The sequence below is a fragment of the Anser cygnoides genome, chromosome 1, assembly GCF_040182565.1.
Source record: "Anser cygnoides isolate HZ-2024a breed goose chromosome 1, Taihu_goose_T2T_genome, whole genome shotgun sequence".
Classification (NCBI taxonomy): Eukaryota; Metazoa; Chordata; class Aves; order Anseriformes; family Anatidae; genus Anser; species Anser cygnoides.
Genome location: NC_089873.1, coordinates 61,782,428 through 61,807,341, shown reverse-complemented (window position 1 = coordinate 61,807,341; position 24,914 = coordinate 61,782,428). Strand labels below are relative to the sequence as shown.

Here is a 24,914-nt window from a genome sequence, read left to right as displayed (position 1 = left end):
CGTGCCGAGGGGGCCGGCGGTGGCATGGGGGGGCTGAGAGAGTCCATTTATTATTAACCACAGGCACAGCTGAGCTCTGCCACTGCTCACTGCCCAGGGCGAACGGGGCGATTTCACAGCAGGGCGAGGAAAGCTTCTGCGATTATTTTTGTTCACAGGGTTCCAGATTTTCCCCCAAGTCTTTAAAAGATTTTTCTTTCTTTTTTTTTTTTTTTTTTCAGATTCCTTTGCTGTTTTTATTATTATTTTTTTTCTTAATCAGTGAATTCAGGGTTCACTAAAACAATGCCTCTGAAGATTGGGCTCCTTTTGTACCTATTCATAAAAAGCACAGCCATTGCATTCATGCTCCCCCTGCAACTTGGCCAAATGCAGTTGTTAAGCTCTTTCTTCTCAGGGTGAGAGCCCTATCCAGCTCATAGCTTCTCCGGCGAGGAATGCTGTAGGTCTAATTGTGGTGACTCTCCTTATGATGCAGATGCCTGGCTAAAGAGAAACACTGAACACGGTTCACAGGGGAAAACTGTGGTAGTCTCTTCCTGCAAAGACATCCTATTCTAACAGGTTTAGGGTGGCTTCAAACGAGGACTTTGAAATTAGTAAATCTCTGTCACCTCATAAAAAGCCATACTTAAAAGGACACTTTGAGATCTGGTGCACTGTTATGCATGTTTAGATTTTGTATTCTGTAGAAAATATCACATTTCAGAGTCAAATAGCTATTCAGGAAGGCATTGGTTTATGGGCTAAAAGACAGACACGATTCTATGCAACTTCCATGCATAACATAAAACTAGCAAAAGTAATCATCAGTATACTGCTTTTATGTTGAAGTAATCAGTGTCAGGGAACCGATTTTACTGCAGTCCAGTAATTGCAAAAATTGTAAACCATAGTTTTTTTAAGCAGCCTTCATATTTTACACTTGTCCCTTTCTAAAGAAGTTTTCTGCAACTTTTGTTTAATTCAGCAGTAAAGAATGTCTTTTTAGTTTCTACAAAAATAAACACATTAAAGGAAACTTCAAGCAAAGATTGCTAAGTTACGAAGACAATCCCCTGACTTCTGCTAAAGGGTCTGCAGGGTATTTAATTGCAGGAATGATAGGTTGCATCCTCAGATAAAATAAATGGATACTGATGATTTTGTGATCGGTATCTTCTTCCTGAGAAGATGGGAAGATGGGTAGCCAGATGTATTGAAAACCAAATCTGCAGGTAACATTAGATTTTTGAAAAATATATTCAAATTACAATGATATTGTTTTAATTTCAATTAGATCTATTCAGAAGCACTGCAGTACTGTAGAAACATATCTGGATTATCACATTTTTGGCATGCTACCAGACAAGATGACCTCGTAATCAAGCTGATCTCTGAGTTTCCATCTCTCTCTTAAAGATCAAGTTCATCTTAAGATGATCTTACACCATGGGCACCCAGTTCAGTCTGTGGTATCAGGGGTAACAGTGTGTTGCTTTATTTACCATTTTTCTCTTCAAACCTTCTTCTTCTTTCAAAAACAAAAAAAAAAAAAGGGGGGGGGGGAAATCAGCCCCTCAGCTTGCTGGATTTCTGTCTTGGCTTTCCAATTTGAACCTGCCTGCAGGTCTCTGAGACAAATCAGGGCTGCTCAAGCAGCTCCTTGATAGCACTCCTGCAGTCTTGTGCATATCCCAGTTTTTGCATTTGTCTTTTGGATTTATTACTATAAAAATAAGAGCATATATGGACAATTATTGAGGGCTAACTCCATCTTTTGCTTCATTATAAAAGTGATTGAGTCTTGCTAAACCAGGAAAAGAATGGGCCAGTTTGATATCTGCTAGCCTCCAAGAGCTAGGCTGGCTATGCTCTTTGTGGGGCATTTCTGAAATGGGTTACATGGCTGATGTTTTAAGGACTAGGGCAGCAGTTAGGACCATAGTGTGCATTTGACTGGGAGAAACGAAGAAAGCCCCAGAGAACTGCTGGAGACAGCTTTTGCAAGAAACTGTGGGGCTGTGTATAACTTGCCCCCCTGCTTGCTACGTTTGGTGACAGTTTAGTACTGCCTGCCTGCAGTAACCCAGAATTTCCTGTTAGTACTTCCCCCTTGGAGCCTTGGAAGCAGAAGTTAATATTAAACTGGTTGCTGGGTGAAATGGGAGCGGCTGGGAGTAAAGAAATCGCCATGACAAATTCTTACAGCCTGCTGGGAACTGGGCCCTCAGGCCACAGCCGCTCCCAGGCCACCCTTGCATTTTCATCTGTGACTGATCTCTACCAAGTTACCAACTCCTCTGAAACCCTTTTTCTCTCAAGGGTTTCACTGCTGAAGAAATTAGGGAAATAACAAGCTTTACTTTAGTTTTGTCACACTGGCATGTCCGCCTTGGGACAATTCCTTTACCTTGTACCTGATTTATAATAGTCTATTAACCTGCAGTGGTTCTGCAAGCCGGAATTTACATACTGGTATGTCTCTGTGCATTCTTAAGCTTTCTTCTAAATATTAAGTATACAAAAAATGTACTAGGAACATGCAGAATCATATGGAACATTTTTTAACTGTTTATTTTATCTTTGTGTAAATAATAGTGTCTGGAACTGGACATCACGCCAGGGCTGCTCTGTAAGACAACGATCTAACCAACATAAAGGCCCAAAGAAGTTCCTCTTCTGTTATTTAATTTGTCTTTAAAGGCTTACGTTCTTGCACTTTTATCAGCAGCTTTTCATGATCATTCTAATGGTTATGAAATGACTTTCCAGATTATCTTAATGGCTTGGTGATAGAGTATTTGATTAATTTCTAATATGAAGGTGTTTTTTTTTTTTTTTCTCTAGATGCTTCTAACATAAGATTGAACATACACAAATGCTGTGTGGTTTTTGAAGTTGCGTTTCAGTGTAGCATTGTATGAAAAATACACTGTGATGGAATCATGTGCAGAAAATCAGTTTCTCAGTATTAATACAGACTCTTTCGAAAGGTATTCCAGATTCTCGCACAGCTCAGTGCTCCCCTGAACCTCCTGGCTTTCTCATAACGGGGCTCTGTGGAACTGAGCTTACTGTCTGGCATCGACCACTGTGCTGCTCATCTCAGGAGAGTGTCAGCTGCTGGTCCCAGCTGTAAATGCGGCATGGACAACCTGGATCAAGGTCTTAATCTGATGTCAGCTGACATCTCTGTTATAACCAGTAAAGTTCTAATTAGCCTCGAGGTAGAGCTTGATAAACATGTAGTCAGTGAATGACTACAGACAAGACAGAGAAAGAACGTTGCAACTCACAGAAAGAGAATTTAGACTATTATTTAACACAAAGTAATACTCTTCTTTTTTTTTTCCCACAACTCAACTCTTTCCTTCATGTCCGTTCTACCAATGACATGGATTTCTTACTCTCAAGGTTTTTTCAACTTTGTCTTGGATAAAAAGGGACAATGTACAGGGAGTAATGGAGGATGAGAAAGTAGGAAGGCATGCCACAACATTCACCATAATAATGATAATTATAAAAAATAGAGTGTGAAGTTTGGACCACATTAGAATTTATCAAATGATTGCATATAAAAATGTGAATTGTAATATTTGTAAGTCTGGGGCAGGAAAATTGAGTTTACTTGAATACATTGCTGAACTACATTACTCAGGGGCAACACTGGAAGATCGAGGGTCTTTTGAGATGAAAACTTATGAGTTGTAAAAGATACATCAGTTTTTGCCAGCAGGAATGACAATGCAGGAGAAAATACATCAGAAAAAGAAAAAAAAAGTAAAGAAAAAAAAACAGGAATCTTCTAGGGATATGGGAAAGGGCTTTAAAAATGGCACGGTTCCTGTTGCCTGCAGCAGGAGGTCACCGACATCCTACCACACACCTACCCACCATTTCCCAACACCCGGATCTGAAACAGAGGCAATGACTAAATGTGGATGACTCAGAGGTTGGACAGGATGAAGATTATTCACTGCCAGCCCCTAAAGGATATAATGAGATGCATCCCAAGTGTGCTTACGGGATTCTTGTCCCTAAAACCCCCGTGAGTGTGGGGAAAAGTGCCCAAACCCTGATGCCCCTCAGCTTTCAGGTCCCTGTGGGTGTCTACGGGCGTCCTAGTGCTCAAGCAGGCTGAGCTGGGGGAGCGAAAGCATGGCTGTGAGGGGCTGAAATCGGCGGTGTGTGAGGAAAAAAACCCACATTTTTCCTCTCTGTGAACGCTCGCTGCAGTGCTGCAGCACAGGCTGCTGCAGGGCTGGTCTCACAGCCCAGATCGCTGCCCACGGAGCCCGGTGTCAGCCACTTGGTCGGTCTTTTATTCCTTATGCGTACCGTCAAGGCAATTACCAGTCCGTTAACACCGGTGTGTGTGCTTTGCTTGTTTATTTCAGTCACAAATTGAGAGTTCTGTTTGCCCAGGCGGGTGCCTCCCATCCCATCCCATCCCATCCCATCCCATCCCATCCCATCCCCCCCCCCGGGGCCACCCGAGGGCACGGCATCCCGCCTGCAGGCGGCCCTCCCCCCCCGCGCCGCCTCAGGCCGGCCATCTTGTGCCGCCGCCCTCCCTCCCTCCGAACAAAGGCCGCGGGGCCGCGCGCCCAGCCGCTTCCCGCCGCCGGCCGCGCCCGCGCTGCGCGCCCCCGCGGGGCCGCGCCTAACGGCCCGGCGCGGCCGCGGGCCTCCCCCCCCCCCCGCGGGTAACGGCCGCCCCGCGCAGCGGCAACGCAGCCGAGGGGGCGTTCCCGCCGCAACCCCGGCCAATCGGAGAGACCGACGGGGAGGGGGCGTGGCCGCGCCGCGCCCCGCCCCTCCCGCCCCGCCGCCGCCGCCCGGCAGGCCGCGCTGCCGGAAGTTCCGGGCTGCGGCCGTGCGGGATAAACAGTAATGGCCGAGGCGGTGGCGCTGGGCACGGCGGCGGGCGCCGCGGCGGCGGCGGCAGCGGCGGCGGCAGCAGCAGCGGCAGCAGCCTTGGGGCCGAGCGCCGCCGCCGCGGCGGCGGCCGCGGAGGAGGCGGGCACGCTGTTCGGGCCCGCGGCCGTGCCGCCGCTCGCCCTGGGGCCGGGAGGCGGCTGGACCAAGCAGGTCACCTGCAGGTAGGCGCCGCGCGGGCGGGCGGGCGGCCGCCATTATCCGCGCCCCGTCCCCTCCCCGTCCCCTCCGGCGTCCCTCCCCCGCCGCGCACGTAGGCGCCGCCGCAGCGCCCCCCCCCGCTGCCTTACCGGTAACCCCGTGGGGCGGGGGGGGGGGGGGTGGAGGCGGCGGCCTCCCGCAGTGCGGGGACACCGGGCCCGGATCGGTGCCCCCCCCCCCCCCCCCCCCGCCCCGGCATGGCGCCGCTGCGGCACTGCGGAGAGGAGCGGGCCGTGAGGGCCCTTTATGTGCAGCACCAGCGGGCATCCCCCCCCCCATCTCCACCGTTTATCCTTAAATAAAACCCGAATATAACTTGAATATAACGAATATAACTTGAGCCTCTTCCAAAAAGAAAAGAGAAAAAGGAGGGGGCTCCAGATTGTTCCACCAGCTCCGCATCCCCTCCGCGTGCCTCCCCGTGCACGCCGCTGGGCCCCGGCTGCTCCGTCATCCCTTTGTGCCGCCCGCACCGCCGCGCTCCCGTTAGCCGTGGGGAGCGTCGCCCACGGGCACCGCCGCGCGCGGGGCTTGGCCCGCCGGCAGCCGGGGTAATGGTTGGTGGAAGGGCGGCTGGACGGAGGCCGCTGGTGAGGAAATGGCCGGGCAGGGTGCTCAGCTCCGCGCTCCCGCCGGGGCGGGGGTTAGCGCTCCCTCTGCGGAATGCGCCGCAGCTCTTCGGAAGACCGAAAGGCTTAACTAGGCGAAGTCGCGTTACGGGGCGCGGATATTTGCCCAGCTAACGATGAATCAGCTAGAAGACAAGAAGACGGCGACTGCCGTAGTGCAGAAGCAGAGGAGTTAGTTTGGGGCCGTGCCGGTCAGCGAGTGTCCAACGAATGCATTTCTTTACGAATGCCCAGGACTAGTGGGAAGTTAAAGCTGGTCCTTTGTAATGATTTACCTGCTTTAACGTGAGCTTAAACAAGAGTAAGATCTCAGCTTTCGGCCTAATGAGCCTCTGCATTCTTTTTTTGACTAATCCTCTTAGCCCTGCCATTGCTTGCTTGTTCATTTCTTTGTTTGTTTGTTTTTAGTGGGCCCTTCGAGTTGTAGGCAAAAGGGCTTTCCTCAGGCTTTAAAATGAAATTAACAATTCAACTTTGTCTTCTGGGGCTGTGTGATAAGCTAACAAGGACTACACCCTATTGAAACCTAATTCAAGAAAATGAAATTCTTATCGAGAGAACATACTACTTGTTATTGTATCTAGTTCTGCCTTTATGAATGAGCTAGAGGTTTCAAGTGCAAGATGAAGGGGTTCAAAACCATTTCAAAATAGCTTTTTTCAGCATAGTATCTAGAGCAGCTTCTGGTTCGAGTAACGCTGCCTAGTTCCTTGTGTTTCTAGGCTTTATTTATCTGAGCTGTCATAGGGGTGACAGCAGATGCTGCCTGAAAAACTTCAGAGAAATGGGGCTCTCTTCAGGACAAATCCTCTGCATTTTGTGGTTGATGGAGGAATACTGTTGTCCTGTTACAAGTGAGAGTTTCAGAATTGGTAGGGGAAGCTCTTGCTGCATTTTTGAACGCTTGATGTGATAAATTAGTTGGTTAATTGCTCTTGTTACGTCGGGGTGGTGTCCCTGGGATGGACGACTGCCATCTTGGAGCGGGAAACACAATGACTAAGAGGAAGGACTTTGATGTTCCCGAGACTTGTAGTTCTGCGGATGGTGCCCTTCTGCAGCTAAGATTTAGACCTCTGGATGAAAAATGGATTCATCCTGTTTCTTAATAGGTCATGAGAAGTAACTTTGTTACATTGCTATGGCTCAGCAGTTTTCAAGGCTTTTGTGCTGTGGGGAAAAAATCCTTTAATTTGGAATAAGATGTAGGGGAATAAGTAGTTATGAAATTGAGTTTTATTTCACATTTGATCCTTTTGTTACTGGTATGTTTGAAATAAGAAAAGGAACGGTAGTCCTGACCAAGTGTCTCTGCACCTCCTGTTTTAGGTGGATATGTAGTTTTACTGAGCAGTGGTATAGCCAATGTTTAAACCCAAGACTTGGTGCTGATAGCTCCAGATATTTGGGCTTTCCAGATTTCACGCAGCAATACCTCAGCTCATCGAGTTGGTGTAAGTGGATTGCGTTTCACTTGTGTGTTCAGCAACTGACCATAAATAAGACCCTCTAGCAGCCCATTGCTGTGTTTCGAGAGCTGGCTGCATGTTTGTAACTTTGCTGCTCTTCCTTAGAGCCTAGACCAGGTATTTACTTGTCTCTTAGCGTGAAGATCCTGACTCACTGAAGTGTGCCTCCTTAACGTGGTGTAACATGAGCGATAAGGTGTGGCGCGCAGGCCTCTGAAATGCTTGCTCTTATCTCCCCTTCTTAGCTGCTCTCTTCTGGGCGCCCCGCTAGCCGCTTTCTGAAGGTTACAGCGAGGAGGGGACAAGCAGATCAATACCGCCAAGGCCTACTTTTCCCCTGTTTCATAAGTCTGCTAGCTCCTGCAGAATTTCATCAGGCACCCGTGGCTGAGTGCCCGCGTGCCACGCAGGAGCCACGTGCCTGGCCTCTTCCCCAGCACCTCGTTCCCCAGGGGCTCGCAACCCACGCAGGCCCCCCGAGGAAGCCAAAGCAGCCGTGCCCGTGTTCCTCCGAGGCTCCCATCCGCCAGCGACGGCGGTGTCTCCGTCCGTGGGGGAGGCTCAGCGCTGCTGCCAGGTGTGGCGTTCCTGTTCAGCAAACCCCGTGGCTTAGGAACGAAACGGGGTTACCTGGGAGCAGGACGAGGAGGGCCTGAGGTAAAGGACAAGCCACGCCTTGAACAAGCAAACCCGTTGCAAGCCTCGGGAGCTGTGGAGAGAAATATTGCAGAGTGGCTTCACTAAGAGGATTACACGTGTGAAAACTCCTAATGTATATTAAGCAAGCTGTCGGAAAGAAGCTAGTACGCGCTTAGGATTTTAGGCTGCAGTTGCCCGTGTTTAAAATAGCGTTGTCTTTTTAATAGAAGTCACTATACGTGTTTTTGTTCTAGCAAATGGCAAGTGATAGAAGCAATCACATCCTAACAGCAGGGAGAAAAATCTTTAGTGGTTTATTATATTTTTAGGCGTTGCTGAAATCAAGGTCATTAAAACTTGGAGAAACTTGAGAATTTAGGTATCCCTGACTTCCGAACACAGGCTAGGAAGGGAGGCAGGGAATTGGGCCTCTGTCTGACAGTGGGAGAGCCTCGCTTAGTGCCTGCAGGGCACTGTTCTTATCAAGTGCTTCTGGGGAGAAGTTCTCCCGTCAGCTGTGGCCTTTCTCCTAGTTGCCTCTCTCAGCCCCAGCAGCGTCCCAGCGCCGCTGGCTGAGGTGGGTCTGAGCAGCGACCTGATCCGGGCTAAGAATAACCGCGGGAGCCGCCGAAGGACCGTCGGGCTAGAGCTGAGGTGGCTCTCCGGGCTGAGTCAGCAGGCGGCCGGGGAGTTTCCTGCCCCGACACACGGGGGAAGCAATGCTGTGTCGAAATGAGCCGCGGGTGGAGACAGCAGCTCTTGAAGAGCTGGTGGCAGGCACTTAACAACCCCCTGAATTACTCCTGCCCCTGCTGGTGTGGGTCCCCTTCCTTAAAGAAGCCGGGGGATTCCAGCTGTGTTCCGGTTCCATGAGTTGGGTTGCTGGGCTCTCGGCTCTGAGGAGGGTTTGTCTGTAGGCGGGTGAGCGGGTTGTGTTGTTGCGTTTGTGTGTTTTTTTTGGGTGGAGGTTTCTTATTTGTCTTTGTGGTGGATAACGCTGACTGTGGAGCGTGTGGTTTGTTTTGTTTCAGTGCCCTGTTCCTGGTGTGTGCTGGCAGAGCTGTTGGTGCAGCCACCTGGCAAACCTGACTAACCTACTCACTGCTCTGGGGAGAATATCCTGCAGTGTCATCTGGCCTTTTTATTATTTATTTCTCTGTAGGATTGTGTTTCTTATCTGGTTTGCTGTGTAGCTGCAGCGTACAGACAGGTGGTATTTTTGAGGTGTGAATTTCAGCCTGATGGCTAGCGTCAGCTGGTGGCTTATAAAACCACATTAGCTTTTCTCTTCTTAGTACCTTGAATAAGCCACTGGTTTTGCATACCCTCTATCAGTCCTCTTAAGACTTGCTTCAAGTTTCAGTATTTCCCTGGTATTGGGCTACAGATAGAGCTCTGCTTATGTCATTTGGCAAAGTGTTGCCTTTGATTTATCTGGCATCCTAACAATGCAGCAGCCTAAGTACCCATGCAGAAGCTCACGCCGTTCAGTAACCCTTTATGTGTCCGGGTATCGACTTGAATGTGCTGTTTTGTGAAGAGCCCTCCCAGTCTTAGCTGGCGCTGTGAAAGGTGATCCTGCTGTCTGCTCCCCTGCCTCGGAGGACCTGGTGCTGCTGGCTGTGCAGGGGTAGTGCCAATGCAGAGCAGTGCTGGTGGGTAGCAGGAGGGCAGGCCTGCACCCTTCAGCAGCAAGATGGAAGCAGATAATACCTTTCCAAGTCCGAATCTCCACTCGAGTGGTTTGTAGACAAGCTAAGGATTTATATGAGACCTGAACCTGAATGATTTTCCGTGTGTACTAAATCTCTGTTTTCAACGAGTTCAGAGTTTGCAGCTTGCTTCATATCTGAGGGCCAGTGCCCTTTGTAAGCTGAATTGTTAGTAAGCAGTTCTTACGTAGGATTTTTGGTGGTGGGGGTAGTGATTAATACTTCTATGTTGATTGGGTAAGATGTACTTTAAATTGAGTTTTCATTTGTGGCTCTCGTGAGCGTACAGAGTCTGAGTAGTTACAAGGCCTCAAATTTAAAGAAGCTTGTGTCTTCTGGGTTAAAACTTAAACCAAATGGAAAAACACTGTTCAGTTTTCTTGAGCAGATGAATTTGAGGGTATTTAACTGAACTTGCCTTATTTGAAATGCTAAAATTTAGTGAACTGTCCAATTTAAGACAGGCAGCACAGTACTGAAGCAGGGTGCTTCTACTGATTATCTGGCTCCTATGGCAAAAACTAATGTGCATGTTTAGTCAAATACAACTATCCATTAACAACACGTATTGCATTCTTAGGAAATTACTCCTGGTTCAATTATTTACAAATTAAGAATAGACTTTTTTTTTTAAAAAAAGGAAACTTTTAGGATATGGCTGTTTTTGATGTTGGATTCAGTGGTAGGCTTGTCTAAGGTTTTTGCTGGTGTGTCAAAACACAGGAGCTACTGATAAAACTTTGTCCCCAGCCCAGGATAAGGTTTACTTTACATTTGTTTTTTTTTTTCAGGCTTCTCTAAGCATAAGCCCTTATAAACTCAGTGCAGTTCATTGGAATTGCTAAGGCTTCATCTTTTTTCAGACTTTCTCATTTGTGTGTTTATACTGGGACATGGTCCCATGAGTCATTAGTGATGTTCTTAATTCAGCATACCGTGGTTTATAAAATAACTCATCATCCAAATACTGTGTTTACAGATTCAGTGCTTGTTCTTAATTCACAGTAATCTTCTGTCTTATAGGTATTTCATGCATGGAGTTTGCAAGGAAGGAGACAACTGTCGCTACTCCCATGACCTGTCCACTAGTCAGTCTGCCATGGTGTGCAGGTATTATCAGCGAGGATGCTGTGCTTACGGAGATCATTGCAGGTAAAAAAATGCCACTGACCATGCTGTATGGGAATAATTTTGTTCCAAGGCCCTGAGTAGAGAGTTTGTTGACCAAAAAAAAATAAACAAATGAAACTTTCTTGAAGTATTTCCCACTTCCATTGCATCTTCAGAGTTTTATTAAAATTAGTCACAAGTGGCCTTCTCTCACTAAATACTGTAGTGTTTGCTTTGGTTTTGAGAATAAGTAAAAGTGAGACAAGGAGAGAAGAGAACGGGTTTCAATAAAAGCAGTGGTTGTCAGGATGTGATTTCTGTTAATGAGTTGAGGAGATGAGTTGAAATCTGAGACTACATTCAGACTGGCTGAACTGATGAATGAGTAACATTTGGTAGATGATAAAGCCTGAACAGGTATGAATATTTTTTTTTCTCTCTTTCTTCAGGAATTGTTCAGACAGTTGAACTGCCACTTTTGAAAAAGTAACTGGAGTATAGTCGTGTAGGTTTTCAAAATGCTACCTGTACAAATTGACCCTACCGTATGAAAACATGTAACTTAACCTATGCTCTTGAAAAAGAGAAGAAGAAAAGCGTCAACAAAGGAAACCAATGCTTTCCTAGTGTAGCAAAGCTTTGTAAAGGCTTAGGGATGTTTTTTTACATAATCTTAAATTCACTTTATTGAAAAAAAAAAGTCACCAGGAGTTGTAACATTGTCTTGTTGCAGCTCTTATGTGTGATTAAATTTGTATCATGACCACGTATGGTAACTCACAGTTAGTTTTACTTTCATGTTTAATGCACTGCTACTATGTATAAGGAAGATAGACCTCTAGCCCTCTGTATATCTGCCAATGCTACTTTCATGATCATGTAGATTGGTGGTCTCCAAACTTTTTTGATCATGTATACCATCAGTGAAAAATTTCGGAACACGTAACTCTAATGAATGTAGATTTACAGATAAATTATGTAGACGTACTGCTGTACTAATAGATCTTGTGCATTAAAACATGCACAAAAAGATGGAGATTAAAGTTTTCAATTATTAACTGTACAAAACCTTTTTGCTCTCACTAAAAATATTGTATTTTTTTTACTGAGAGCAATGTGGTTCAATATGCTTCATTATTTTTTTAAAATCTCAGTTTAACGTTTTGATACAGCATTTTGAAGGTCTGGTTGTAAGTTCAGTTTGTCAGTACTTGGCCTTAATGGCTGTTACAACTGAAAAAGATCACTTGCAAAGATAAGTAGATCCAAAAAGAACTTCGTTGTTGGCTGTATTTACTAAATCGTGATGCTCATTTTTCATTCCTGTCCACCAAATATGTAAAGATTTTGTTGAAATTTGGCTAGTAAATTTCTGACTTCTGACATCAATTTTTCTTGCAAACTAATCAAATGAGTCTAAGGCACACTGAAACTCTATTTAGAAGATTTATAAACAATCTTCTAACATGCTTAGAAGTTCTTAAAATGTACAAATATGAGTGTTTCCATGGGTAACATGCTTTCATTGTTTTTGGCAATGAAATCATATAATAATGGAAATGTTTCCAAACAGCCATTTTCAATATGTCATCTCCATAGCACTAGCTTCTTTCAAAAAGCAATTACTTTCTCATTCTGAAAATGTCACTTCTGCCTTGAAGGGACAGTTTAAGTGTGTTAGTGTTTCGAAAATATCTGTTAGGTAGCATACTAGTCACAGCCACTTCTCATCACCGAAGAGTTCAGTAGATTTGCAGCACTTGTGGTCTTAGGAAAGAAAAAGGCGTGACTCATCTTTGACAGCTCCTTTAAGCACTTTGCTGTGAGATAACCAATAAACCTCAGTGTGGTACAAAAGGCTTTCTTTGTTACTTTCCTTTTCATTACAAAATATTGGAAAGATTTGGTGATTTCAAGGTTTCATTTTTGTAAAGTTAACCGTATCAACAACATCCTGTAGCATTTTGTGCACTTTCTGGCTCTAACTTCTTTGCTACAATATCTTGCTTGTGAATGATGCAGTGAATGAATTTTGCGTGTGGAGCTTTTTGTAATCTTACCCTGGAATGCTTTATTCTAGTCAATGCAGCTGTTCCTTCAGTGGTTACACTTGTACAGTTTTTCCCCGTAAAACATTCTTTTTATTAAAGAGGTCATTTACTGTTGAGAATATATCTTCTTCTCCAGTACATCTCTCCTTTAGTGGCTCACAAAAAAGTGGTTCATGTATTTCATTGTTGAAACAGAATCTGTTGAATACCATAAGCTGAGATGTGTTACTAACAAGTACTTTCATCTGCCTCTATTGTAAACCTCCCACACTGCGTAATTTGTTCTAGTACTTGTTTCTTTGAATCTTCAGCAGTGTTCTGTGTCTTCCAACAGTATTTACTGACAGGAAGGCGCTTTCATTTGTTGCTGTGTTGTTTTCCATGCATTATTTCAGCCTTTTTTACCATATCAGGAAGAACAAGTATTCTGATTTGTATGTGACTTTGTCTGTCTGTTACTATTTAAGAAACCTCAAAGATGCTTCTCAACGTTTGTCGCTTTTTTGTAAAACATTTGACTGAGTATCGCATGATTTGAAATATCTCTGGAAAAAATTATAAAAGTTTGTCACTTTTGTTCAGAATGCTTAGCTCTTAAATGTCTTGTTAACAGTGATGGCTTCGTACTATTGTTAGCTAATACCTGAAGGCCTAATATGCACTTAGTGCAAGGCTCGTTATGAACAGTGGTGGATCTGTATTACAAATTTGTATTTCAAATAGTCCTCTTGGTAACTTTGATTTTTTTTTTTTCCCAAGTTTTTGTCAGACTTGATTAGGTCATCACTGTTTTTAACCTTGTACCATGGTTGAGGAAGAGCTCATAGTAAGTGGAAGTGTCAGCTCTGGCATCTTGTTTTGTGTTCACATTCTGTGTTATCTTCAATCCACAGTTACTTCGCAGGAATCTTTTTAAACTTCTTGTTTGTTTTGTGAGGGTGAGTTGAGTTAAAAGTTGATAATATATAACCTGTGGCACTATTTAATGGGGCAGGTATAAACTGTAACGCATTAAAAGCAAACAATACATTAAAAGCAAATGAGTGGGGGCGCTGCTGTCAGTCCCTCTGCATTATGGATCACCCGCTCCTCCTTGAGTACACCTTGCATACCATATGTGATGGGACCCTTTGACATATAGACTGAGTAAGGATGCTGGCCTCAATCCATGTGTTAAATATTACTAAAGCTTAATTTCCGATTTTTTTTTTTAAATAGAGAAATTCTAATACTTCCTTCCTGAATTCCAGTGGAATTGTCTTGCATAACACCTGGAGTGCATGTACCTTGCTTTGGAAAACACTTATGTAGAGGTCTGGAGGCTTGTGTTTTAAACTTGTTTCATAGCTTCCTTGAGATTTCAGAGCTGACATTCAGCTGGGAGCACTTCTTTAATATGCAAGAACTGTGATGCATTGTTGTTTTCAATCTGACACAAGGCAAATGAATCACAATTGCTTAAAGGTTTTGTATAATCTCCAAGAATTCTCTACCTTAATCCTTGAAATTAGTCAGCAAATACCTATGACTTCATGGGCGAATGAATTATTGTCTTTGTAGTCTACTAGCTGCTGGAAGATCATTTTGAGGGAAATGGTGCTTCCCTGTTGTTCAGAGGTGGTAAGAATCAAAGTGTTCTGAGCATCATTTTCCGCATAAGATGGAGACGTTAGAAGTGATTACTAAAATTCAACATAAAATCTGAATGAGGCAAGATGCCAAGGTAAGTCAGTTCAGGTCATGTTGCCCAGGGTGTTGTCCGGTCAAGTTTTGAGTATCTGCAAAGACAAAGATTGTGTAGCATCTCTAGGCATCAGTTTCAGTGTTTGAGTACTCTCACGGTAATTTTTCGTCTAATAACTTACTGTAACTTTCCACTTTGAACTTGTCTGCTGGCTCTCATCCTATCACTGCGCCTCTAAGAAGATTTTGCTATTCCGTCCCACCAAGTAGATGAAGACAGCAGTATCTGCCATTAGTCTTCTCAAAGCTGAATGAACTCACTAAAGTTGATAATACTATATGTGTATAATAGGTACATCACCAGTTTTGGAAATAATAGAACTTCATTCTATGGAAGTTAAGTAAAACTTGTGTGCGCTACTCTATTTCTTACAAAATGACAGAGTAAGTACCTTTGGTTTCATTAGGCAGTGCTGACACATTACAGAAATTCATCCGCTTGTGTAAAGAGTCATCAGTGGCATTCTCTTCCAAGCCGCTTCTAGGTCTTTCTTCAGTATAGGGTGTTTACATTGCAATCGGTTGATGTCCATAAAGCAACCAGAGGGATTGGAAGTACTTTTTTGTGATGAGTTGACATGATGTGTTTTAATTTTTAGATATGAACACACCAAGCCACTGATACAGGAAGAAGAAGATGTGACTACTGTGAATCCAGATGAAAAAATTTATCCCTCAGTATCTTCAGACCTTGCATCATTCCCTGATGAAACCATTGAAGAAGAAATTGTTGAGTTAGAAGCTGAAGATTTAGATCTGGCAGCTGCAGGAGTAGGTGTTGAAGACTGGGTGAATGCTGTAGAATTTGTCCCTGGGCAGCCATACTGTGGACGTGGTAAGCTGATCATGGGATAACAGTAAATTTCTGCCAAGGGTCAACAGTTTCTACATAGTGCATTTATTTTAATGCTTCTGGTTTTGTTGAGTACAGCTATTCAGATTTATGAATCACTTCAACTGTTCTGTCGTGAAGTTCTACCTGAGTTTTCTGGCATGAATAATAGGATCATTCCACATCAGTTACTACTGCTGTTACGATGTTTTAAAACCAGGTATACTTAAAGACAGTCTCTGCATACTTGTAAAGGTTTTCCAGTGGAGATGCAGATTCCTGTAGAATCATCTGAAACCATATGCTTGCTTTCATGAATCCCATGGCAGTTCAGACCAGAGGCTGAAAATTGTATATTCTAGTTACCTGAGACTTGTCTTTATAAGACTGAGATGGCTCATCTGAGAATGAGATTGGAAAAGCTCATCAGATGGGACCGGACTGTTTGTAGCATACCTGTCATCTGCTTTCCTTGCAAAAAGGTAGCACCAAGACTTAAATTTAGGGGAGAAGTAGGCTGCGTGTGTTTATCATAATCTTTAATATCCGGCTGTCTAAAACTAAAGACTTATGGCCTTGAATAATCAAATAATTGACTGAATCCTAAACATATCCTTTATGACATAACTTCAAATTATTCTGGGCATAAAGTGCTCAGATAATACTTGTTAGCAGTGGCTCATCTTTTACCATTAAGACAAGGCATTCTGCTAATGCAGATGAATCTCTGATTTGTGACTAAATGCACTATCTTGAAGATGACCTTATGGCCTAGCAAAGAAAATAGCGACAATTCTTCGGATACTCAGTTTTTGAGGTACAGGTGCACCACGCTTCCATATTTGTTCTGCTGCTGTAACTTGTGCTAGATGTTCTGGAATAACTGAGGGAGAGCAGAAAGGTGGCGATATAAGAAACGCTGAATTGTTTTGCATCAAGTCCAACTGCCTGACCACTTCAGGGCTAACCACAGGTTAAAGTATTTTTTTAAAGGCATTTTCCAAATGCTTCTTGAGTGCTGGCAGGCATGGGACATCAACCACCTGGCTAGGAAGCCTGTTCCAGTGTTCAACTACCCTCACAGTAAAGAGTTGTTTCCTAACATCCAGTCTGAACCTCCCTGGCACAGCTTTGCACCAGTCCTGTGTGTTTGTCATCAGTTACCAGCGCGAAGAGACTGGCACCTCCCTCTCCTCTTCCCCTCCTCAGGGAGTTGCAGAGAGCAATGAGGTTGCCTCTGAGTCATTTTCTCCAGTCTGGACAACCCACATGTACTCAGCTTCTTGTCACAGGACATGCCTTTCAGCCCTTTTACCAGTGTTGTTGCATCCTCTGGATGCATTCAAGTACCTTAACATCCTGTTTCTATTGTGAAGCCCAGAACTGCACACAGTATTTGAGGTGAGGCCGCACCAATGCTAAATACAGTGGAAGAATCCCTTCTTTTGACCAGCTGGCTGTGCTGTGTTTAAGGCACCCCAAAATGTGGTTTGCCCTCTCGGCTGCTAGATGTATGTACTGGGTGGCAATAATTGTCCCAGTGTGAAAGCAGGTATGTGAATTGATGGTAAAAAACTAGTTTATATAGGATGACTTTCTTTCAGTATCTCTAGAACTTGAGGCGTCTGACATCTGTCTTAACATGTCTTATACTGTCGTGTTTCCTATCTGAAGATTTATTAAGGCACAGACCTCCTCCCTGGAATTCTAGAGATCTGATGTGTGTTGCATCAAGTTGAAATGGAGAATCTCCTTTATGTAAAAAGATTTTCAGGAAAGTGGTCCTGGAGTCAAGAGGAAAAGAAGTTGAGGTCAAGATTATTCAAGAATGTTCATTAGGTATCTTTCATGAAGTGAAAGTCTTTAGTCAGAAAGCATCAAAAAAGGTTGAAAACACTTTTGTTCAGTTTCACATTGGTTTGCTATAATACGCTTGTGTTTTGAGAGGCACGTGCTTATGATTCCCACAGAGAGGGGTGATTAGGAGATGAGTTCACCCTGCAATACCACAGTTTCGTGGTTTTGGGTGGCATCACTAGAGGAATGGAAGTTTCTGTTCCATAGCTGGCCTAAGGCTTAATACATTTAAAAAAAAAAAAATCAACGTCGTAGAATTTTAGGATTTGTCTGGAAGTACTTATATGCAGAAGACTTGTCAGTGTTTGAAGCTTTATACTCCTGATTGTTGATTACTGTTTTCCTTTATTTTCTGAGGCAAGCAATTTGCACTTAGCCTAGCTCTCTTTCCATTCAGATTCTATGTATTGAATTCTTGCAGCATGGAGAGACACTTGCTGTCTTTCATTGTAGAGAACTATATATTTTTTTCCCTTTTAAATGGTGGACATGAGGAGCAGATTAACCTTATTGAAAATATCTACTAACAGAGTATGCTAAGTATATATCTGTCTTTATACATTGAAGACTGGAAGATTTTCATGGAAGAAACTGTTAAACTTCTTGGAGTGGGTTTAAGTGGACTGGAGTGCTTTTGTTCCATGTACCCTATTAAGGGAAACAAGTAATCTGAATAATCCTTTTAAGAGATCAACATATGAATATAGCGTAGGCTGAAGCTGGAGAAAGAAAGGTCGTGAAAGCAAATACTCTTTATTTTATAGGCCCTGCTTCATGTTGACAGACGAGATAATATCTAATGCCTTCAGAGTTCTTCTAATGAGTTCTTCAGAACTGGAGAGATCTTCTTCCTCTTAGCCTAGATGTATTGTCATCCATTATCATAGGAGCTAGTAACCATATTCTTTTCAGTACGTTCATTCTATAACAAGGTGGAACAAAACTGTAACAGATACGAGATGTTCATGCAGGGCTTCAGGAAGCATTGAGGTATTAGTACTAAGTATATCTTATTACTAAGTAAAACTAGTAATTTCATTTTTATTTCATTGAAATAGAGCTCTAGCTGAGGGGAAGTGCTGGGACAGCACAGAAGACAGACTGGAAACAAGCGTCACTTTCAGCATGTTCTCCCACCTCCTACCCTGTCATATCCTGTAGGAGTACCTAAAGCCATTATTGAAGACTGACATTCACAGAGCTGTGTCTTAGTGGCTAGACGTCTAGACAACAAGAACTGGTTGTATCTTTTGTACAAGGGTGGTATTGTGGACTTGGCTGGAGTTTAGTAGCTATACTCAATATTGTGCTTAATGATTTCAGTCTTCAGTATTGTAGTTTTTTTGTTGTTTAAACAAAAGTTCTGTATATGTAGCCAAAATTTGAAGTTCTGCTCTCTCCTGTTGTGGCCTAGCATAAAAAAAATAAATGGGTTTGTAAGTCAGACTTGGGAGTAAGACTTCAAAGCCTTTATTTTCAAAGAACATGAAGTAAGTGTTTTTTAATGAATAAAACCCTTCCTGGATAAAGATTTGGCCAAGGATATTCCTCAGAGCAGTGCGGGTGACTCCGGAAATTTTTTCCATTAAGAAAAATCTCAAATGTGCCTCTGTTTTCAAAGTACGCATTTCCCAGGGATGTAGGATTGCCTTAAGCAAAATAAAATAAAAAAAATCTTGCCAGTCCCATTCAAAGAAATATCCACTAAACTTTCCTTCCTTGGTAGGTTTAAAAAAAAAAAAAAGGAAAATCTGATAGCATTACCTAGAAAAAAACACTGGCAAAAATGATAGCTGAGAGTATAGAAACTGACTGGTAGTTGAGATTTTTGTTACTACCTTTGGAGAAGGTGATACATTTCAAACACCAGTAGAGGGGGGTGGAATTCCAATTAATGGGTACAAATTTTCATATTGTGTTTAGGCCAGAAGGTTAAGACCCTAGTAAATGGTTACTTGTGAATTAACATCAAAGAAGAGTAACTAGAACTCACAGGGAAGAGGAGGTAATGAAGACTTTTGTTTTTCTGGTTCTGAACCTTTTGCTGAAAATGAGCAGGTTAAAAGTTGACTTATACTTCTGAAAAGCAATTAAGTGACTGTTACTAGCAAACAGATTTGTCTAAGATCAAAGTCAGAAATGGTTCTACTTCTATGCGAAGTCAACAGGAAGCAAACTTGACCTTTTTTTGAGAGCTAGTATTTTTCCTGCACTAATCTTTGATACTTGCTTCTCCCATTAAATGGTGAGCTCTCCAGGACCTGCTTGTTCTTTCCTCTATATCTAAAGGCTACCAAGCTGATAGATGTTTTATTAGATTCTATAAAACCATTAGTGCTCAAAGGAAGCAATGGACATGGTGAAGGGTCCAGAGGGCAAGACGTATGAGGAGCGGCTGAGGCCCCTTGGTTTGTTCAGCCCAGAGCAGAGCAGGCTGAGGGGAGGCCTCATGGCGGCCTGCAGCTCCCTCACGAGGGGAGCGGAGGGGCAGGCGCTGAGCTCTGCTCTCTGGGGACAGCGACAGGACCCGAGGGAACGGCATGGAGCTGGGACAGGGGAGGGTCAGGCTGGGTGTTAGGGAAAGGCTCTGCACCCAGAAGGTGGTCGGGCACTGGGACAGGCTCCCCAGGGATGTGGTCAGAGCACTGAGCCTGCTGGAGTTCAAGAAGTGTTTGGACAACACTCTCAGATGCATGGTCTGATTTTTTTTTTTGGGTGGTCCTGTGTGGAACCAGGAGTTGGACTCAATGATCCTTGTGGGTCTCTTCCAACTCAGGGTGTTCTGTAATTCTATCTTGCATCTTTGCTTCATGGGGTAAATCTGTGTGAGTGTGCAGCCTCTGATTCCTTTTGAGAAAGTGTCCTTTACTCTTAGTAATCCAAGTATACCTTCACTTGTGTGCTTGCTTCTCCAAATCTAGTGCTCATAAGGCTTATAAAGCTCCACTTTCAAAAGCACATAAGACTTTTTTCATTCTTATTAATATAACCAGTAACTGTTATAAAATCCAGTTGCTGTTCTTCCTTGTATTTTTGTATTTGTCCTGGATATAATAATTCTGTAATCTTCCTGCATTTATTATATCTTAGAACTGCTTTTGTCTGATAACTTGGTTTATCATCCTACTTTATCATGATCTCAAAAGGCTGTTTGGCTTGTGGTGAGACAGAAGCGTGTTTTTAAGAGGAACAGGGAGAAGTCTTAAGCAGGGCCTCTCTTCCCTATTTAGATAGGTTCTACAGATTTCAGTTACCTTCAGAGTATGGTAGGGAGTTCATTTAGTGTTTTGGTGTCTTTTTGCAAAATTGATGGCTGGCTTAGAACGTAATGAGAGTACCTTGAAAATCTCAGGGTTTCTTAAAGTTAGGTTTGTATGTCTGATACTGATGTTTTGATAAGTCCAGACTAGGTATCTGTTTTGGGTGGGGTCTTTTTGCAATAGAATAAGGTTATAGGGATCTGGACAGGGCTCTTCTGTTATTCATGCAGGTGTTTGGGAGTCTAGAAATAGAAGTTACTTCATGCTGATCGACAACATGGCTTATTAACCTCCACGTGAGGAACTGCTTGTGTGGTGTTTCCGCGTTGGCATTTCTTATGCTGGATGCACCTCTGTTGCTTCAGCTGTGTAATTGTTGGGGGGGAAAAAAGCGATGTTAGCTGGTGTGGAACTGATTCTCAAAGCAGAGATTTTTCACGTTACTTAATTGCTGCTGAACCGTGGTTTGCATAATGCTCTTGAGCTGCTGAGAACTAGTGAGATTTTCTAGTGTAGACCTAGCCTATAAATGGACTTGAATCTGACCACTGAAATCTTTACAGCTTTAATCTTGTCTGAATTGAAGGAAGAACAAATCGCACCAGAAGTTAGTCTTGCTTTCTTGAGTGAGAAAATAGCTGTTGGTTCATACTGAGGGTTTGAAACTAGGACTGAAGTGAGCCTTTCTTTTTTGTTAATCCATTCGGATAACTTGAGCCGGGTCGTTCAAAGACTTTTTGGCGTTAAAACACACTCCTAATGCTATAAATCTGAATGTGTTGCTTACCATCCTTAATTTTGTTCCCAGCTGCTACTTCCTGCACTGAGTTACCCTTGGATGGAATGGTGATTGAGGAAGAATATGAGAAGCAGGAAGAAAACGAGGAGATGAAGAAGGAGCTATGCCCCTACGCCGCAGTAGGAGAATGTCGTTATGGAGAAAATTGCGTATATATCCATGGGGATGTGTGTGATATGTGTGGGCTGCAGGTCTTGCATCCAATTGATGCTGCCCAGAGATCCCAGCACATAAAGGTAAGCAGACAGCTGTCTGGTGTTAAACAGCCTTCAGTTGTTGCTTCCTAGCTCCTTGCAGTCACTTGCTACTAATACCCTTTGATTTGAAGGTGCATGCAGGTCAGACAGAGAAAGAAATTCCTGTTGTGAACTGGACTGTTTCCTGTCAGAGCCATGTTCAAAAGCAACTGGGTTTCCTTATCTGTGCTGGGAGAGCAGTCTGTGTGAAGAAGCTAAAGCTTTGTTCTTTGCCTAATAAAACTGGATGGTCTTTCAGATTTGCTTTTCTGATGTTTAAAAGCAATGTCTGAAGGAGTGAATTTGAACTCTGAATTGTTTCCCACTATCTAAGCAATGTATATATATATTTTTTGAGGATAAAGGCTTTGCAGCTTAATCATTTGTCATTTTGCATAAAGAATGGAAGAGTGAAACTGAGCTTAAAACCTGTTTGAAGTTCACCAGGTGACCAGCTGTCTCTGTAGTTGTTTTCTCTGTCTCTCCTTTTCAGTCTTGCATTGAAGCTCACGAGAAGGACATGGAGCTTTCATTTGCCGTCCAGCGTAGTAAAGACATGGTGTGCGGCATATGCATGGAGGTGGTGTATGAAAAAGCTAATCCTAGTGAGCGCCGCTTTGGGATCCTCTCCAACTGCAACCACACTTACTGTCTCAAGTGCATCCGCAAGTGGAGGAGTGCTAAACAATTTGAGAGCAAGATTATAAAGTGAGGCACTTTCCCATTTCGATTGTGCTATTTGTTGCTATGGAAGAACTTAGTAACTTGTGACAACTTGCAACAGACCTCCCCCCTGCACAGAGACTGCATTTAATACATGCTAACTTCAGTTTGGAAGTGAAGTAATTGTTAAGGGGTAACATTTACACTCTGATTTGGTTAATGTGGATTAAGTTTGCGAAAGTCACTTAATGATAGAAAATGACTTTCATTTCTTTAGTAGCATGTTGTCTGATGGTTACTGTTTGTCTTGGACACCCAGCCAGGAATCTGAAAACAGATTAACCAGTTCAGAATGTACGCTTCTTAATTCATTACCGCCCTAGTGCATTAATCAGTTGACAAACCATTTCTCCATTTAAAGGCTGTTCTAAAGAAAAAAGTCCAGTAAAATATATACAGAAATTGAAACAAAAATAAATTTATTTAATGCTAAAGAAAAAGGAGTCTGTGTGAAGTGTTTTTTTGAGACCAGCTGCCGTTGCTATTGAGTTCTTGAAGAGAGCTTAGGTTATCTTCATGTGTAAGAGAGAATACAGATCTAAAAGTCCATACAGCAAGTGCACTTGTACGGTACATTGTAAAGATCAATATATGCCATGATTTGTTGTGTAGGAGAGAGCGCCCTGTAATGTGGAGTTTTGCAGCACGGTCTGTTCATTCCCCAGGTCCTGCCCAGAATGTCGGATCACATCTAACTTTGTCATTCCAAGTGAGTACTGGGTGGAGGAGAAGGAAGAGAAGCAGAAACTCATTCAGAAATACAAGGAGGCAATGAGGTACGAGCACTGCAGCCTTTTGTCAAGTTGAGAACGCAGAGATAAGGGCACACATGGAGAAGAAGGATACTGATGTATCATATCTCCTTTCCACTCCCACTCGAAGTCCATCCTTACCTATCCACCTGCAAACGCATGCAACCACACAGTCACTAAGCTGTTCCTAAGTACTTTGACCTCCGTCTTTCCCTTGTACACACAAAACACCGGTGGTCTAGCCGTAAGGTGGTACAACTTGTGCTGTGCAAGCCCTCAGTGCCCCTGTGCACGCGTTGACCCACACCTACTGGGTACCAACGTTGTGTAATACATTATTTTTTTGCGTAGGTGTTGTACTGACAAAGTATCTTCAGCTTCAAATGATACCTGAGATCCCCTTGGACTATAGGTAAATGCAGTTCTGAAGTCTGGTTGGGTCTGCTGTGAGTAAGGGTTGCGATATTTTCCTTTCCAGCAACAAGCCATGCAGGTATTTTGACGAAGGCCGTGGGAGCTGTCCATTTGGAGGGAACTGTTTTTACAAACATGCGTATCCTGATGGCCGTCAAGAGGAGCCGCAAAGACCCAAAGTAGGAATGGCAAGTAGATCTCGGGTTAGTGGTGATGATTTGTGTTCTGTATGTGTATCTGTATATACAGAGACAGATCAAGAGGGGTGTGTGTTAAATCTGTCTTGAAGGGAATAGGGAAACTTTTTTTTTTTCTGACAGACCTGTGTAGTGGTGAATTTGAAGGAGGGGGTGGTCTAAAGTTTGGGAGTGATGGAGGCTAAGGTGTAAAAGAGTGAATTTAAAAAATGTTCCTGTTACACCAACAGCCTGAGGTAAAATGTTGGGCAGCATTAATAGGGATGTGTAAGAGTAGATTCTACGGGAGGTGAGTATATCCCTGAAGGAGAAACATGGTTTCCTACGTGTCAGAAAGTACACCAGAGGCTGACAGTGCTTGGCCCCTGGGAAGACTCTTGTCTTGTACCACTTGGTCACCTGGGGAAATGCTTGTGTTCCACTTGCAGGCCCAGCGAAGGAATCGGTTCTGGGAGTTCATCGAGGAGCGAGAGAATGGTGATCCATTTGAGACCGATGAAGATGAGGTGGTGACCTTTGAGCTTGGTGAGATGTTGCTCATGCTGTTGGCAGCAGGAGGTGATGATGAGCTAACAGATTCCGAGGACGAGTGGGACTTGTTTCATGATGAGCTGGAAGATTATTATGACTTGGATCTATAGCACCTGTCAGTGGAGTGTGGACTGTTGTCTTGGCTTCAGGCAGTAGCTATTACCTGTGGTGTTGTGGCAGTGCCTGTGTTTCTCCTAGGCAGGCCTATCAATTCCAGGTGCTGTTGTAATAACTTTTACCCAGGGTCTGTCTCTTCCCACCCCCTCCCATCCCAGGAGTGTTGTTTTTCCTCTGTTTAAACAAATAACAAGAAATCTTCAAAATGTTAGTTTTTGTAAAAATGAATTTAACTGTCAAACAGTTAGCTTAGGTTTGTTGCTTCATCTATGTACCCAACAGAGCTCACCCAGTTCCAGGGTTAAAGTGTTTACAGGACTTCCACACTCATTTTGAAGAGCCCAGATACAAAAATGAGCAGTGGCCATGCAGTGGGGATGTAAATTGGCTGATGGCCGTTCTTCTGTCCTTAAAACAATATTTCTGACTTCAGACCAGATACAAACAAACCTGTTCTGGCATCAGCTCCGTTCCAGCCCCCTCATGTACACATCTTCATTTGTGATTTTGGTCTCTTGTTTACTTGCACATTACTATTACTACTGTGTAACCAGAACCAGGTGTGAATGTTCCGGGTTTTTACTGTGTCTAGCATGAAAGGATCATGTCTTAGTGAAAGGAGAACTTCTATGTGTATATACAGATAAACGTAGAGTTGGACCTCAAGGATGGGAGACTCTGTATAAGTTAAAAATAATAAGACCACCGTTCATCCCCTCTTG

At 43.5% G+C, this 24,914-nt stretch overlaps 1 protein-coding gene across 4 annotated transcripts; it reads left to right on the top strand.

Annotated features, from left to right (window-relative positions):
* The first annotated feature begins 4,830 nt into the window (after positions 1–4,830).
* On the top strand, positions 4,831–24,892 carry MKRN1 (makorin ring finger protein 1). 4 transcript variants are annotated; one of them, XM_066997958.1, is made up of 9 exons: positions 4,859–4,909; positions 4,991–5,084; positions 10,594–10,722; positions 15,074–15,309; positions 21,232–21,458; positions 21,952–22,166; positions 22,847–22,957; positions 23,412–23,550; positions 23,973–24,892. In XM_066997958.1, the coding sequence occupies exons 1-9, from the start codon at positions 4,876–4,878 to the stop codon at positions 24,183–24,185; spliced, it is 1,398 nt and encodes a 465-aa protein (XP_066854059.1). In that variant the 5' UTR covers positions 4,859–4,875; the 3' UTR covers positions 24,186–24,892. The 4 variants fall into 4 exon arrangements, with proteins under 4 accessions (XP_066854051.1, XP_066854046.1, XP_066854056.1 ...); XM_066997950.1 differs by having other exon boundaries at positions 4,831–5,084; positions 23,412–23,535; XM_066997945.1 differs by having other exon boundaries at positions 4,831–5,084.
* The last annotated feature ends 22 nt before the right edge of the window (positions 24,893–24,914 follow it).

Bases quoted from the DNA above. Each gene is read 5' to 3' on its own strand.
- MKRN1 (XM_066997945.1), top strand. From the start codon at position 4,876: ATGGCCGAGGCGGTGGCGCTGGGCACGGCGGCGGGCGCCGCGGCGGCG. The intron at 22,167-22,846 runs GTGAGGCACTTT...TTCATTCCCCAG, and splicing joins TTTGAGAGCAAGATTATAAA to GTCCTGCCCAGAATGTCGGA. The intron at 23,551-23,972 runs GTTAGTGGTGAT...TTCCACTTGCAG, and splicing joins GAATGGCAAGTAGATCTCGG to GCCCAGCGAAGGAATCGGTT.